The sequence below is a fragment of the Juglans microcarpa x Juglans regia genome, chromosome 8D (assembly GCF_004785595.1).
Source record: "Juglans microcarpa x Juglans regia isolate MS1-56 chromosome 8D, Jm3101_v1.0, whole genome shotgun sequence".
Classification (NCBI taxonomy): domain Eukaryota; kingdom Viridiplantae; phylum Streptophyta; class Magnoliopsida; order Fagales; family Juglandaceae; genus Juglans; species Juglans microcarpa x Juglans regia.
The window spans coordinates 2,020,976-2,037,110 of NC_054608.1; the positions used below are offsets into that span (position 1 = coordinate 2,020,976).

The 16,135-nt window shown below is 31.1% G+C and overlaps 1 protein-coding gene across 1 annotated transcript; it reads left to right on the plus strand.

Moving 5' to 3' along the window:
* Positions 1–6,900: 6,900 nt before the first annotated feature.
* LOC121242047 (sm-like protein LSM3A) lies at positions 6,901–9,374 on the plus strand. The gene is made up of 3 exons (XM_041139937.1): positions 6,901–7,062; positions 8,173–8,268; positions 9,170–9,374. Exons 1-3 carry the CDS (start codon positions 6,946–6,948, stop codon positions 9,248–9,250), a joined length of 294 nt encoding a protein of 97 aa, XP_040995871.1. The 5' UTR covers positions 6,901–6,945; the 3' UTR covers positions 9,251–9,374.
* Positions 9,375–16,135: the final 6,761 nt, after the last annotated feature.

Below are 16,135 nucleotides of genomic sequence, written 5' to 3' on the forward strand. Positions count from 1 at the left end.
ATATGGTCAATGACATTACTTTGACATCAAGAGTTTCCCCTTTTACAATTCCAAAACCTAAGTTGAATGACGAGACACAAAATGTAGACTTGCATGAATAATTTTCCCATGTCGCCAATGACTTTCCTTCTCCAGTAACATGCTTTTATTATTGAGTATTGCTATCTAACTGTCTACATCGCACATCAATTTTTTTTTTATTTTTTTTCTACCAAATTAACTGAATTCTTATACTCATCATTTCTATACTATTTGTTAAGGAAAAAAAATTTAAAAATAAAATCAAAAATAAAAGTTGATATATGATATAGGAATGATGAATAGAATTTTTCTTCAGACATGATGTGATAACCTTCAATGTTGCACTATCTCAAAGGAAATTTACTTTTCTTTTCCTTTTCTTTTTCTATTTTGAGTTATTCACTGCTTTTAAGTTTTAACCTAATGTATTACATTCTTTTAAAAAAAAATAGCAAAAAGATTGGTTCCTTCTGCCATATAATGCTCTGATAATGTTGTTCAAAAAAAAAATGCTCTGATAATGTTTTTTTTGAGTGCATTTGAATGTTGAAGTGAGTTGAGTTGAGTTGAGTTGAGTTGATAAAATATTATTAGAATATTATTTATTATTGTTATTATTATTTTGAGATTTGAAAAAGTTAAATTGTTTATTATATTTTATATTAAGATTTAAAAAAATTATAATAATGAGTTGAGATGAATTGTGTTTTCAAACGAAGCCTTTGCCTGACTTTTTTGGAGCAAGTTGTTTCGTGATAGGCATCTCAAAGACAAAAACAACATCATATATTGCCCATTTCTGCTAGCAGCTTTCACAGCTCTTAAAGATGAGAGTAATATTCACCACAAACAAAAAAGTAAATTGCAAATTATTTTATTGTATAATCTGCAATTTGATTCCTTTCGCACCATTTTATTTTTCTAATATAGTTCATAGATCCACCTTATATATTACTACAAAAAAAAATATTTATTTACGATCAGTTATTTATTACAAAAATTATTTTTTTTTATAAAAATGAGTTATTTTTCATCATAAACAATCATTTTTATTGTAAATAATTCATTATAAATATTATTTTTTTAATGTCTCATAATTTGGTAGCTTCAACTCCACTAATCTTACACTAAATTTTTTATGTGCATTATTACATGGCATTCATGCATGCTTGGGTAGCCATGCCTATGCCACATGTCCTTCCATGCATGCCTCATTCCATTCATGTTGCACGCATTATCCCGGTTTTAGATTTTTAAGAAAATGATAAATATATATTTTTTTATAGCACTTTAAAAATATTTTTATAGAATAATTCATAAAAATAACATCATTTTATAAAAAATATTATTATTATAAAAATATAATTATAAAATTTATTCTAAAAAATATATGATAAAATTATACATGAAAATGCAATGCTGTATCCAATGTGGACTGATTGGATATTTCCTTTTTGAATGCAGCATGTATCATTTTAACTAGATGGAGGGACAAGCCTATAAATAGGCTTATTAAAGGTTAATTTAGCTTGGTGGTGATTAAGAATATGTTTGGATAGTGAAAGTATTTGAGATATTTTTATTATTATTTTTTATTTTATTATTATTTTTTATCTATTTTTTTATTATTTATTATTTATTTTTTTATTATTTAATATTTTATTATTATTTTATTATTATTTTTTTACTATTATACATAAATATTATCAATGCTTCTCAAATATTTTCACTATTCAAATCAAGCCTAAAGCCATTTGAATCAGGATTGGCCAAACAATTCCCCATGAAATGAGTTGGAATCTCTCGTGAATGATTGGACATGTTTTTCTGTTTTTGACAAAAACATTCATTTTATTAACCTTAGTCAAGAGAACATCCTTTCAGCCTTATGAAAGGTTGAAAACAAAGCAAAAGGGGATTCAATTTCTACTGCATCAAATTGACATTTGAATGCCTCTTCTTCTGATAATGTGTGCTGCCCATTGACCCCTCTTTTGACATGTTGTAGCTGTAGAGAGCATAGCATTGACAATGGCTTATGATTCTTTATATTTACATAATATTTTTCTAAATTAGTTTATATTGTATTATATATTTTCAAGATTTTATATAATTATGAATAGTATTTCTTTAAATTTAAAAAAATACTATTCACTCTCCAAATATTATTTTACTATTTTTTTCTCTCTCATACGCATTAAAATCAATTTTGTAGAATTTTTATTGAGATGATTTTGATATATAAAATTTGTATTAAGTTGATGATACAAAATATTTTTTAGTACATATTAATATTTATTGATAAAATTAGTCATTTTGATATATGAAATTGGTAATATTTAGATATATGGAATTGATATTTTTTAGCACATGGTGCTAATTGTAAAATATATAAAAAATAATAATTTTAAGAAAAAAACAAAAAATAATAATATTTATTATTATTTGGTTCAAAAATGCATAATCCAATATGAGAGCTTTTCTTGATATATAAAATCAATCTTCAAAAGATGTGATTTTAAAAATGCATATAAAGAAACCAATGCTAGTGCTCTTAGTTCTCATTGTGTCTTTCTATCATTTGCCCATATTCACACAAATTAGGCCAAGACAGCTTCATTCCATAACTACCTATGTAGTATCTCCTTCCAATATCACATTTTGGAACATAGGATCAAGGTAAAAGACAAAATAGCTGATAAAAACCACAATTGTTTTAACTGAAGTTGGGATTGTAATAGGATACTTCATCGGTATGTTTCTTAGTTATTTGATATATGCATGATACTAAAAATATAAGTCACATCATGAGCTTAAAAGTTTGCAAGATCCGAAAAATTTATCGAAATCAAAATTGATTGACGTATTCAATGATGCAATAGGCTACAAGTCCATTCTTAATAATATACCCCTAGACAAACTCTCCCATGTCTTTTTCATTTCATAGTGGTAAAACGCACTGTTTCACCCAAGACCCTCAGTCTTCCCCCTCTTCTTTCTTCCTCCATTCCCTGATAACCCCCTTACCCTTTTCACGCATACACAGCTCAGAGTCACCTCTTCTCCCATGCCACCACTCTCTCCTCGTTCTCCTCCTTTCTATCTCCCCGTGCCCAACTCCCTCTCAAGTCCATTATGCAATTCACACCCTCCCTTTCCTGTGATTTTCTTCGTTGCAGTTTGGGGCTGTGATTCGTTGGCCCTTCTCAGAGTCTGGTCACTGTCAAGCCTCCTCACCGGAGCGGTATTGAACAAAGGTTAGCTTTGATTTACTCCCTCTCCGTTCACACGAGCCCCTGCATTGAGCGCCACCCTTGCGCCCTTTTATTCCAGTCGCTAGCCATCGTCCGTTTTTGTTGTGCCGTCATGTGGTAGCAACCACCCTCTCCACGTCGGCAGCCCATGCTTTGTCAGTCGGTAAGCCTCACTTCTCTCTCTCTCTCTCTCTCTCTCTCCTTTCTGTTCTTTCCTCTCTGTATCTCCGTGCTCCATTTCCTCACGAATTCTCTCTATCATGTTCTCCTATTTTCCATTAGCTTTTTTTTCCTTGTGGTTGTGCCTTACTCGTCCCTCGATTCTCTAATTTGTCACTATTTCGATTCCAGCCGTCATGCACTGCGACGTGTTACCAAGTCGTCGGCCACCCCACGTCGTTTGCCAAGCCACACCATCACCACACAAACTCGGGTTGACATTGTCTGGCACAGGACATTGAAATCAGTCCTTGACATCATCCCTCATCCTCGAGTTTGATAGATCACTGGAACACAATTTAGGTAAGTTTCAATTTAAAAATCGTATCGTCATTGTGTGACGTATATTGGTGTCTACTGGAATTTGTATTGTCTCTGGTTGTGTGTTTGAAATTTGTAGAGATTGTGAATACACAATGGGAGGTGTGTGGAGACATTTTTTAATGTAATGTGGGAAACTGATGTAAGGAAGTGACTTGTTAATGTGGGCTGTTTGGGATTACTGATATGTCAGCTTGTGGAATGTTTGTTTTGTGACTTGTTAGGAGTTGCTGGTTGTAATACTAGAGGTGGGTAAGATTTGACGGCATGGCTATGTGGTCGTCGGGCATGTCAGTCTGACATGTTAGGGATAATTTGCATGATGTTTACTTGTTGTGTAATTTATTTTTGAACGTATGGGCTGATTGTTGGCTATTGGATATGTCGTGATCAATTTCATTTTGACTTAAAAGTGTAGGTTGTGGCTTGATGTGTGTGTGGTGAATGATTAAGGGAAATCCAAGAAAACTGGGTTAATTTATTGGTGGTGCATGGACATTGTACTTGGACCATTATTGGTGTAATGCGTGGACATAGTTTTACAATTTTGTTTGTTGGTTGGTTTTGTACGTGTATAAGTTATTAATATGTTAGTGATATTTTTGGATTAGGTCGTGACTACTACAATCCAGGTTCCTTTCTTAGAGAATATGCTACAAGTATAAGGTAAATAGGATTCCTAAGTTAGATTTTGCATAAAAAGAAAATGAACTCAGGTTGATTTTATGAAAAAAAATATGTATGTTATATTTTGATAAGAAATGTGAAAACAACCTCAGTTATATGTTCTGTATTACCCATGAAATCTGTATAAAAGAGAAAATATTTTCTATCATGACTGGTGTAGACATAAACTATTTTTGGTATGTTGTTTCTAAACTGTGTTAAAATAGAACAAATACGAAATCTGAAAATTTATACATGTTATGTGAAGATGTTTAGATTCTATGAATTTGTTTAAATATGTGAAAATGATCAGAATTTGTTTAGTACTCTCTTTTGATATGATTGGGCATCTGAAAACCTTTGGTATAACTTTTTGATACTATATCTGATTCTATTTCTGGTTTTGATCCGATGATTTTGATTATGTGATTGTGATGGTACCAACGATTCTATTCTGCTCTGCCATGGGATATAATAGTGGCATATGGCCCTGTCACGTGATATAAATTATAATAATAAACTCTGGCCCTGTCACAGGATATAATACAATACTGACCTCTGATCCTGTCATGGGATATAATAGTGAACTCTGGTCCTGAAACGGGATATAATAATGGCCTCCAACCCTGCCACGAGATACAATAATGGCATCTGACCCCACTACAAGATATAATAGTAGTCTCTGTTCTGAGTGCATTACTTTGGGTGACGAACAGTGATAGGTTTTGCTTAGTTAACCGCATACATACACAACCCTACCACGGAGGTTAAACATGACATCTGATATGATATGATGCTTTGAATGGTATAACAGGATGATGATGCTTAGTTATGCCATGCCAAAAGATACTTTTGAATATGAATATTTTTAAAATTTTTGCTCTGATATTTTTCATAACATGTTTTGTTTCTACATTATGAAATTAATGGTTTTTGTTCTACATTCTGAACTCTATAAATGCTCATATTTACATATTCGTATATGATATCTGCTTACTGAATTGTTGATAACTCACTACTTATCTCCACAATATTTTCAAATGACGTGAATGTGTCGACTGAGGATCAAAAATAAAATGCAGGAACAAGATTGTTGTATGTAGGAGATAAGTACTAAGATTTCTGGAAACTACTATCTAGTAGATTGATTTGTTATCATTTGGTTTATTGGAAAGTTGACACTTTTATTAAGCCTTAATGAGTTGATTTATTGTTAGATTATGTTGATTTATTGTTAGATTATTATTTTAATGACCTTGTAGAGGGCGATACATGTATATTTGGTAGAAATATATGAATTTATATTTATGGAATTTTTTAAAATAAATGAGGTTATGTTTATGAAGTTTTTTAGAATATCCATGTGTATTGTGAAAGATGGTTTTAGGCGATAGATAGTAACTCTCCAACCCTTCTGGAATTGAGACGTTACAGATAAAGCTTGAATTATAAAAAGACATGCATGAGTTAGAAAAGTCCTCAAATTACGAAAGAAAATACACTTTATAAACATGCACTATAAACTATCAAATTGATAATTAAAACCAAAAATCATGTTTGTAAGTTACACCCTCTATCAGTATTTGACCTTTGATGTCGATGAAAAAACAGATTCAACATAATGTTCACGGTCAGATTTTAATCAAATGTGAGGCAAAATATGGATGCTACCAAAATTTTTAGTCTCTCAAATTTATTTTATATAATTATTTGCTTCGGTTGTCATGGAATCAAAATTTCCATTCCATGTACCAATTTTCATAAAACTCAATATAAAATGAATCTCAGTAAATTTTATGCCAACAAAACTTTACTTTTTTTTAACAATTTAAAAAAAAATCCAACAATTCATAATTTCGAGGTGCTCATGAGATGACAATCTTTTTTCTTTTAAAGTCGGACTAGTCTGCCGTTCAGAGTAGTCTGTTTAAGTTTATCCTTTTTAGATTTTGGTTTTTTTTTTTTATTTATCTTTTCAGATTTTTTTATATATTTAAATATTTAAAAAAAAATTATATCAATACATTTAAAATCACTTTCTTAATTACTAAATAATAAAAAAAAATTTACCAAACAATCAAATAGAGCTGTACAAATTACAATTGGGATTGCAAAGTAGTTTTTTCCTTTCATTAAATTTGGTAAGTAAATATATCTCAATTCATTTCAACTCATCATTACAATTTTTTTAAATTTTAATATAAAATATAATAAATAATTTAATTTTTTCAAATCTTAAAATAATATTTTATTATATTTTATTATTTTAACTCAACTCAATTCAATTCAATTCAATTCAACGTACAACGTAAAAGTAAGTAAAAATGAATCGTCTTTGGTTTGGACCGAGTAGCGTTTCTCTGGTGTTGGCGTATACATCAGACCGCAAAAGGGAACGGAGTGACAGTGGTGCTGTGGGCTTTGTATTCAGTAAAACTGTAAAAGAAGAACATAGAAACAAAGAATGGCGACCGAGGAAGATAGCGCTGTGAAGGAGCCTTTGGATCTCATTAGGCTCAGCCTCGACGAGCGCATCCATGTCAAGCTTCGATCCGACCGTGAACTCCGCGGAAAACTCCATGTGTGTACTCTCTCTCTCTCTCTGCTCTGTGTGTTGCAAGCACGAACACAAACACATGGTTCTGATTTTCGTAATATTGTCTCAATACTTTGTGGGTCCCTTTGTTTTACGTTTGCTGTATTTGTATCATTTGTCTACGCCTTATCCTCCTAGGGTTTTGCTTTACGGACCTGGAACCATGAAGATCAGGGTTTCTAAAGTGAATGATCGTGTTAGACTGTCTTCAATCAAAAAGGATTTTTAAGAAATAGCTGAAGATGGAACGTGTTTTTGGGCATGTGTAATTTCAAGCGAGTCGTTAACAAGATTGGATTTTTTCCCCTCAAGAAATTGGTGTCCCACATGGCTCAGCTTGATGAAATTGTTCAAAAGTTTTCATTTTTCCATTAGGTTGCCGGTTCTTACTTGAAAAATTAGAGAGTGGATAAAGATAATGTTTTTTCTGTGCAATTAAGGTGGTCATATGACCGTTGGTTTCTGGTGGAGTGATTGAATGCTGAATGCTTAAAGCTGTAGCTGAGATAAATGTATATCGAAAGAGTGTATATGGTTGAGAAAGCTTACTTTTTAGGAAATTGGTACGTTTGTACAACTTTTGAGGACTTCAAACTGTTAGAATATTGTACATGAAATCGTGTTGTGGATCATCAACCAGAAAAGATACCCAGGTTCAAGTTTTGATCAAACTTTTCTAATTCATCTCTTTTCAGTCCCACTGGACCTTTGCTACAATTCTCTGTAAACCAAAAGAAATTTCCGCAACAATCTGTATTTTCTTGTGGATCTTTTATTGAAGCAATTTAGCCTGGGAAAAGAAAACTGTCAAAATAATGGTTTGATTTTTCAGTTTGTGAGCACAATGTACTTGGGTTTAGCATATTTGAATTAGATAATTTCTTTTTGCAAGAAGACAATTGTAATATAGAAATAAAGAAAATAAAAAGAGGGAGAAAACTAGACTTTTTGTATACTCATAAGTCAGTTTGCAATATGTTCATCACACATCAGATCTGTATATGTAATCGGGTTTTCTTTTTGTGATATGTTCATCACACATCAGATCTGTATTTGTAACCGGGTTTTCTTTTTGTGATTGAACGTGGCTTGCAGGCTTATGATCAGCACTTGAATATGATCCTTGGTGACGTTGAAGAAATTGTTACCACTGTTGAAATCGATGATGAAACATATGAAGAGATAGTTCGGGTATGTTTTAATCTCAGCTTGTTTCTTTATATTAATATTTTGTATTCTGAGAAAGTTATCTTGACTCCACTGGAAGCTAAATATGGAAGTGGAAGAGTAAGGGGAAAATGTCAGTCCTTGGATAGAGGTGCCACTGTAGTGTTTTTTGTAGCTCCTATTGTTCTTCAACCTTTCATTATTCTCAACAATCATCTTCCCCACATTGCCTTTTTTCCCTAATTCTTTATATATATATATATAAAGAACCTTTCATTATTCAGGACAGCAACCTTTGTTGCCTATGTAGCAGAAAAATATATGCTCACCTAGATAGTGAAATGCTTGCTTCTTAATTATGAAGTCAGACCCACTCTCTTGTAAGTTTGTTTCTCTTGTTCCATTAGGGAGTTAGGTTCCCACATAACTACTGGTCCTAAGAGTTCAAATTCACGTTTTTCATGTCTGACCTTCGAGAGAACAGAATTTGTTCAAGAAGTAACTAAAGTTAATAATCTTTATCACTTTATAGTAAATTTGGCAAATCTACTGGAGCTTCACGTAAATGAAACTTGGTTGAAGGAACTAGCACTGAAAATAGCTCCAGAACATATTAACGCAAATGGCACCCCACTACTCTGTGTTGCAATGCCTAGTAACCGTTTCTGTTGATTTATCCCTTGATAGGAGCATGTTTATCAGAGCTTATGATTGACTATTTTGGTTGAAATTCTAATAGTGGAAAAGCTAAGTACCTTTCAAAATTTAGCAGAGCCCAGTGATAGGTTTACTGTTGTTGTGTGGAAATGCATGAACACAAATCAATCAAGTTACTCAGTCGCATTGCTTTTGGTTGAGAAATTTATATACTTGGGCATGTAATTTTTTGCACTGATGGCGTATTTACCTTTTTCTTCCAACACAGACTACAAGGCGCACGGTGCCATTCCTCTTCGTTAGAGGAGATGGTGTGATATTGGTTTCCCCGCCACTGAGGACAGCTTGATTTCGAGACTCGAGAGGAAGTGTACCATTAACTCATAGGACACTGCTGTCACATGCTTTATGCCCTGTATTCTTAACCTCATCAAGCTTTTCTCAAGTCTTACTGAATGAATATTTTTAGGAGCTAAGGATTATTCTGGAATTTTCTTATCGATTCAGACTACTGTTGATTCCATTTTCATTTTTGCATAAAAATATCAGGCTGATGCATTAGTGCACTACACAGGATTAGGTAGATAAGGCTGATATGTTGGACCAGACCCATGATAATACTTTGGGATAGCTAAAAGAGACCTTGAGAATCTGTAACTATGGAACCGTTTGGTGCAACCACTGTAACATCGTAAGTTGCACCACCTTCCCCAACGTTAGTCAGAGTCCTCTGTTATCTATGAATAACCGGTGTATAACTAGTACACAAACAGATGAATGATGGGTAACTAAGATCAGGAGATGGGTCGTTGGTGCATATTAAGCATATGTAGCTTGTATGACGAAGAATTGCATCTCAGTGAAGTTTAAAGAACATTAATGATTCACAAAACCTTGGGGAGCTCGCATCATAAATCAAACCTGGGTCAAGCGCTTATTGGGTTTATTCGATCACCTACTCCCATGGCTAAGGGAAAAGCAAATGGATCATTGCCGTTTTTTTTTTTTTTTATTTAAACATTGGGTGTTTGAGAACAGTGTATTGACTAATCTCGGGAGTGCACAAGTCTTTGACAAAGAGTTTTCCACAAATGCACCTTGAGTAATTCAATAAGAAAATCATTCAATCCAATGGTTTCTAGAGATATTAGTAATAATTTAGTATCAATGTATTATTATATAATATATAATATATCTTCCACAATGTATAACATATAGTTTTAGTACATTGACATACTCGAAGTTAGTAACAAATTAGTAATTAACATCATAAATATTTTTTTTTTTTTTGTAGATTTTTGGTATAACATTTTGTTTTATAGCAATTTTTTTATAGCAAAATTTATTTTACATAGCAGATTAGGAGTGTAACCGGTCCGGTTTTGAACAAAATCTAGGACTGAATCGGTATGTACCAGTTTTGTATTTTTCAAAACTGATTACGCACTAGTTATCCTCCTAAACCGGTACTTCCGGTTTCCGATCCGGTCTGGTTTTCTAGTTTTTTTAAAATGAAATTTAGACAGTTTATCATTAAAAATCTGTTTATAAGAAAACAAAAAAAATTGGTTTAATTGTTGTGTCTTCACAGTTTATTCAAATCCTCAATCCCAATTGATAAACATTCCCAATTGATAAACATTAAACAGGACAGATGTTATTCAAATAGAAAAATTACAAAACTCTATCAATGTAATTTCACAAACCCAATCACAAAACATAATTTTACAAACCCAATCAAAGTAAATTTTGGATTCAAAAAATCCTAATATCACAAATATTGTCTATCATAATTTTAAAGTAATTTCACAATCTCAATCACAAAACCCTAATATCACAAATAGAATAATAAACACAATCACAAAAATCTTAAATTTCGGATTCAAAAACCATAATATCACAAAACTCAAATCACAAAAATTCCAATATTACAAAACCCAATCACAAAAATCTCAATATCACAAAATCCAATCACAAAAAGCCTAGTATGTAATTTCAAAAAAAAAAAAATTACCTTTGAGGGGGCACTGGTTAGACTTGGCAGAGAGACAGAGTGAGGTCGAGAGAGTTGAGACTTGAGAGAAGGGAGAGTGAGGGACGAGAGAGTTGAGAGAAGAGAGAGTGAGAGATAAGAGAGTTGAGAGACGAGAGAGTGAGAAGGGGAGAGGCCGTGAGGCAGAGACGCAGACGAGAGAGTGAGCGGACGAGAGACTTGAGAGAAGAGAGAGTGAGAGACGAGAGAGTTGAGAGACGAGAGACGAGAGAGTTGAGAGTTGAGAGATGAGAGATGAGAGAGTGAGAAGGGGCGAGGCCGCGAGGCAGAGACGCAGAAGAGAGTGAGCCGTGAGCGGACGAGAGAGAGAATGACGTAGAACGAGATGGGAGGGAGAATAAGACTTTAGAAATTAGGGCTTAGTTATAGGGGAAACGGCGTCGTTTCCTATTGAGTTAATATTTTCAATGTGTTTTTTTCTTTAAATGGTAATTAAAACTTTTTTTGATGATTTGGAAAATTGATTTAATATACTATAGTCTAATATATTAGACTATATAATAGTATTAACTATTAATATTAGACTATTAGTATAGTTATATATTAGTATTAGTTATAATGATTTAGTATAACTATATTAGTATAAGTATAACTATAGTCTATAATAAACTATTAGTCTATTAGTATAAGTTAAATAGTTATAGACTTATATATTAGTATAGCTATATAATATATTAGACTATATAATAGTATTAATATTAGATCATTAGTATAGTAACTATAGTTATATATTAGTATTAGTTATAAACTTTTAGTGATTTAGTATAACTATATTAGTATAAGTATTACTATGGTCTATATTAAAATATTGGTATTAGTTAAATAGTAATATTAGTTAAATAGTTGTAGACTTATATATTAATATGGCTATATAATATATTAGAACTATATAATAGTATTAATATTAGACTATTAGTATAGTTATATATTAGTATTAGTTATAAACTATATATTAGTATTAGTTATAAACTTTTAGTGATATAGTATAACTATATTAATTATAAGTATAACTATAGTCTATATTATATTTGTAATATATATATATATATAGACTATAATATATATATATATATATATATATATTGAATCATTGATATATATATTTGTAATACATTTAATATACAGTAATGTATTAATTAAAGGCGGTAAGACCGGCCATATGCATGATGGCAAAGTAGGTAGGCGGTATAACCGACCATATGCATGAGGAAATAAAAACTAAAGAAAAGAGATATGAAATAAACTTCTTCATTAAAAATATAATACTTACAAGGAGACTAATTCTTAAAGGAGTTGGGAGCTGAAGACATGAGGGAAGGACGATTGAAGATTTATTTTGTTCCATTGGCTTGGGATAATGTTTCTCTTGTTTTTTTCAAAATATTTAGAAGGTATTAATCCCTCTTGTATACAATTTAAGTCTGCTCCTGTATCTAATAGGGCAATTGTAGTAAAAGAGAATTCTTGATTAATTGAAACTGTTACTTCAACATACCATTTTTGAAAATTTATCTTATTAAGAATATTAATGAAATTGTCCGTTTCATCTAATGTTGAACATTCTCCCTGTTCAATATTATGTTTTTCTTCATGGAAGTTTTTTCCATTTTTCTCTATTTTTAATAATATAATTTCTTGTAATAGTTGTTCGTTTGAAACTTCTAATTTAAGATTAGATGTTTTTAAATTTCTAATTTCCTGTTTTATCTCATTGATTTCTTGTTGTATATCTTGAATAGTAATTTTCTGTTTGTCAGTTTTAAATCTACTTATTATTTCTGAAAAATTGTAAGGTGTTGAGGATGAAGTTATTGTAGTATTTTGATTATTAAATGTATCTTTTAATTTTTCTAAATAATCTTTTCTTTCTTGAGGGTTGTTGATTTTGTCTATTAATTCTAATATAATGTCTTCTTGTTTTGAAAGTACATTAATGGTTTTGTTACAGATACAATTATCCTTACTTAGACAATTACATATATGTACTTCATCTTCTTCTAATTCACTATCGGAAGATTGTTCTGAAAAGCTTGATTCTTTTAATTGATAAATTTCTTCTTCTTCTGAAGAACTAACCTCATCTTCACTTGATTTTATTATAAAAATGTCTATTAATTTATCTTTTAGTGTTTCAGGTATATCTAATTCATTAATTTGTTGTTTAACTTTACAGTTTGATTTGTAATGTCCTATTTTTCCGCATTTATAACAAACAATCTGCTTTTTCTTTTTATTAGTCTTTTTAGGATTTTTTAGTGGCTTATTATATATTTGTTTATCTTTTGTCTTTTTATAAGGTTTTCTGTATTTTCGTTTTTTATTGGAATAATTGTTATAAACTCTTTTTCCCTTTTTGTGTCTTCTTGAGGGGGCTAATAAAGGAGTGTAACCAAATTGTTCACAAAAAGTACCTAATTCTTTTCTAGCAAATTTCTTTTCTTTCTCCATTTGCTTTTTTAATCTTAAATCATTGCACATAGTTAATCCAGTTCTATTAATCTTACTTATTATATCGCCATATGTAAGATTATGAAAATCAATAGTACCGTCTGATCTTAATAATGATTCTCGTACCTTTTGGGCGAAGTAATATGGAAGTCCGGCTATGAACTTTTCCTTCCAGTATGGCTGTTGACAATCATTTCTGATCATAACTTTAGTTAGAAATACATCTTTATACCAACGGAAATCAGATAATTGAGGGCATTTAAGATTAATCAATAAATCACTAGTTCTTTCTTTAAATTGAACGGGATCACCTACAAAGTGTTTGGTTGATGCATATATTAATGTATTGACAGCATCTTCTAGGGGTAAATCATTTTCCGTTTTAATTATTTGCATATTTTCATCATATTTATAGGCTGTTAATATACGTGACCTTTCATCATATGAAAGATAATGATCCCACCAACCCTTTAGTTGGCCAGTAAATCCTGTAACAATAATGTGTGCTACCTGATGATCAGTTTTTCTATTACTTTTATAGACGTTGGCTACCATAATCATTTCTTGAAAATGATTTAGTATTTCGTATTCAGATAATCCGTCTATATTCCATTCGTATAATACATCTGGTGCGAAGGCTGATCTTACTATATGTTCTCTTTCCTCGAATTGCATATCCGGTGGAGTAGGTCTGGGATACCAATTACGAGTAATAGAGACATGATGTTTTGAATCTCTAGCCGAAAAGTTATTAACATGATCTCCTCTAATCTTGTTTATCTGTAAATCTAGATTTTTAAATTGGTTTTCAATATTACTAATTTCAGAGTCAGATATTACGGGTGAGTCTATTTTGCTTAATACATTAATATGTGGTTGTTTTGAGGTGGTGGCAGTGTTGCTAATAGTTAATTTTTCTAATTTACTAGATATCTGTTCCAATAAATCATTTTTGTTTTTGGAAAATATTGATTTCAAATGGGATGGAATTTCGTGGGGAACAAATAAGGGAGTTTCTTCTATTTCTTTAATAGTGGGTTTTATAGGAGATATTTGGGTTTCAATCCTTTCTAATTGCTTACCCATGATTTTTAAATATAAATTAGTATAATTGTTTTGTTGTATTATATTATCAAGGTTTTTTTCAGTATTTGCAATATTATGTTTTTTTATTGGTTTAGCCAGAATTTGAGTATTCCTTTGATTGTACTTGATGGCTTCAAAAGGGGGATATTCTTCATAAATAATTTGGTTATTTTCTCCTTTAATCCATTGATTAGTAGTCCTGTTTATGGTAGATAATTTGTTTGATTTATATATCTCAAACCATGTAAAGAAAGGAATATTGATCTGTATTTTCTCTAAATCTTCGTAATATTTTTTTTGAATATAATCTCTTTCTATTTTGGTAAAGGTTGAGAAAAATGTTATTCTTTTGTGACCATTTTCTTTTTTCATATAATCTTGTTTGAGATATTTTTTGTTAATTTTAAATTCTTCTTTATTCAGAGTATATATTTGGGTATCATCTCCAACTACTTGAGAATACGTTGGAGAAGAGGGTTCTTTTTCAGGATTTTGGGAGGTAGATGCTCTATCAGGATTCCTAATAGCATATACTGGTGTATCAATAATGTTTCCAGGAATGATCCCTCGAATCTGGGTGTCAAGATTTTGGGATCTAGTATCAAAAGATCTGGTGTCAAAATTTTGAGATTTATTTCTAGAAATTGATGTAAGAATAGATTTGGGTGTATGATAACTGGAAGGTGCTGGAGAGGAATAATGTGAAAAAGATCTTCTGAAAGGCTGAAAAGCTATTTGAACCGTCCCATCCGTTTTTTGATCTATATATTCGAGATTATCTTTAGAATTATTTTCTATTTTGGGTGTTGGAGTGATATTTTCTAATTGCCATTCATTAGGAAGTGTGACTTGATTCCAATTGATTTGTTTAGGAATTTGTATACTAGAATTTTGTGTGCTAGATTGTAATAATAATGTATATCCTTTAGGGCTAGTAATTAAAACTTGTGGTTCTAATGTTGTTTTCATTAATTTATAATGAATCCTGTAAACTACTGTTAAAGCATGTGACCCTTTCATCATTTGATAGCCATTTGTTTTAATATTTAGTATTAAGGCGTGTAAAATGTTACCATCAAATAATGATAAAGAATAATTGGGATAACAGTTAAAATAGACCGGTCCTTGGAACAAGCTGGATTCTACCATTCCAAGTAATGAATCATGAAAATTATAATGTCTTCCGTCTCTTAAACAAATCAATACTGAGGTATTTAAGCCGTTTCGAGTGAGTGGCTTTATAGCTACTTGTACTAATCCAATATGGATGAAAGAATAATTCTTTTTGTGTTGATCAATAGCCTTTTTTGTTAAGAGATGTAATGATTCATAATTATTATTTAAACTAATAGTTTTCTCTACTGTTTTAATTGTGTAATTTGTAAGGAATGAAAATTTAGAAGAAAAAGTTGAGATTTTATATATTTGATTGTTTGGAACATCGGGAATTGTCCAATCTTGTAGATTTCTTTCTATATCTAATATACTATAGTCTTCTTGATTAATATTATCAGATTCTGTCGGGATGCTAGTAGTAGATTCATTAGGTTTGAATAAAGAATTCATTGATTCAGATTTTCAACAAAAATTTCCTATTTCCAAAGAGAAATAAGTAGATTAAGAACTTGAGGGAACACCACCGGGACC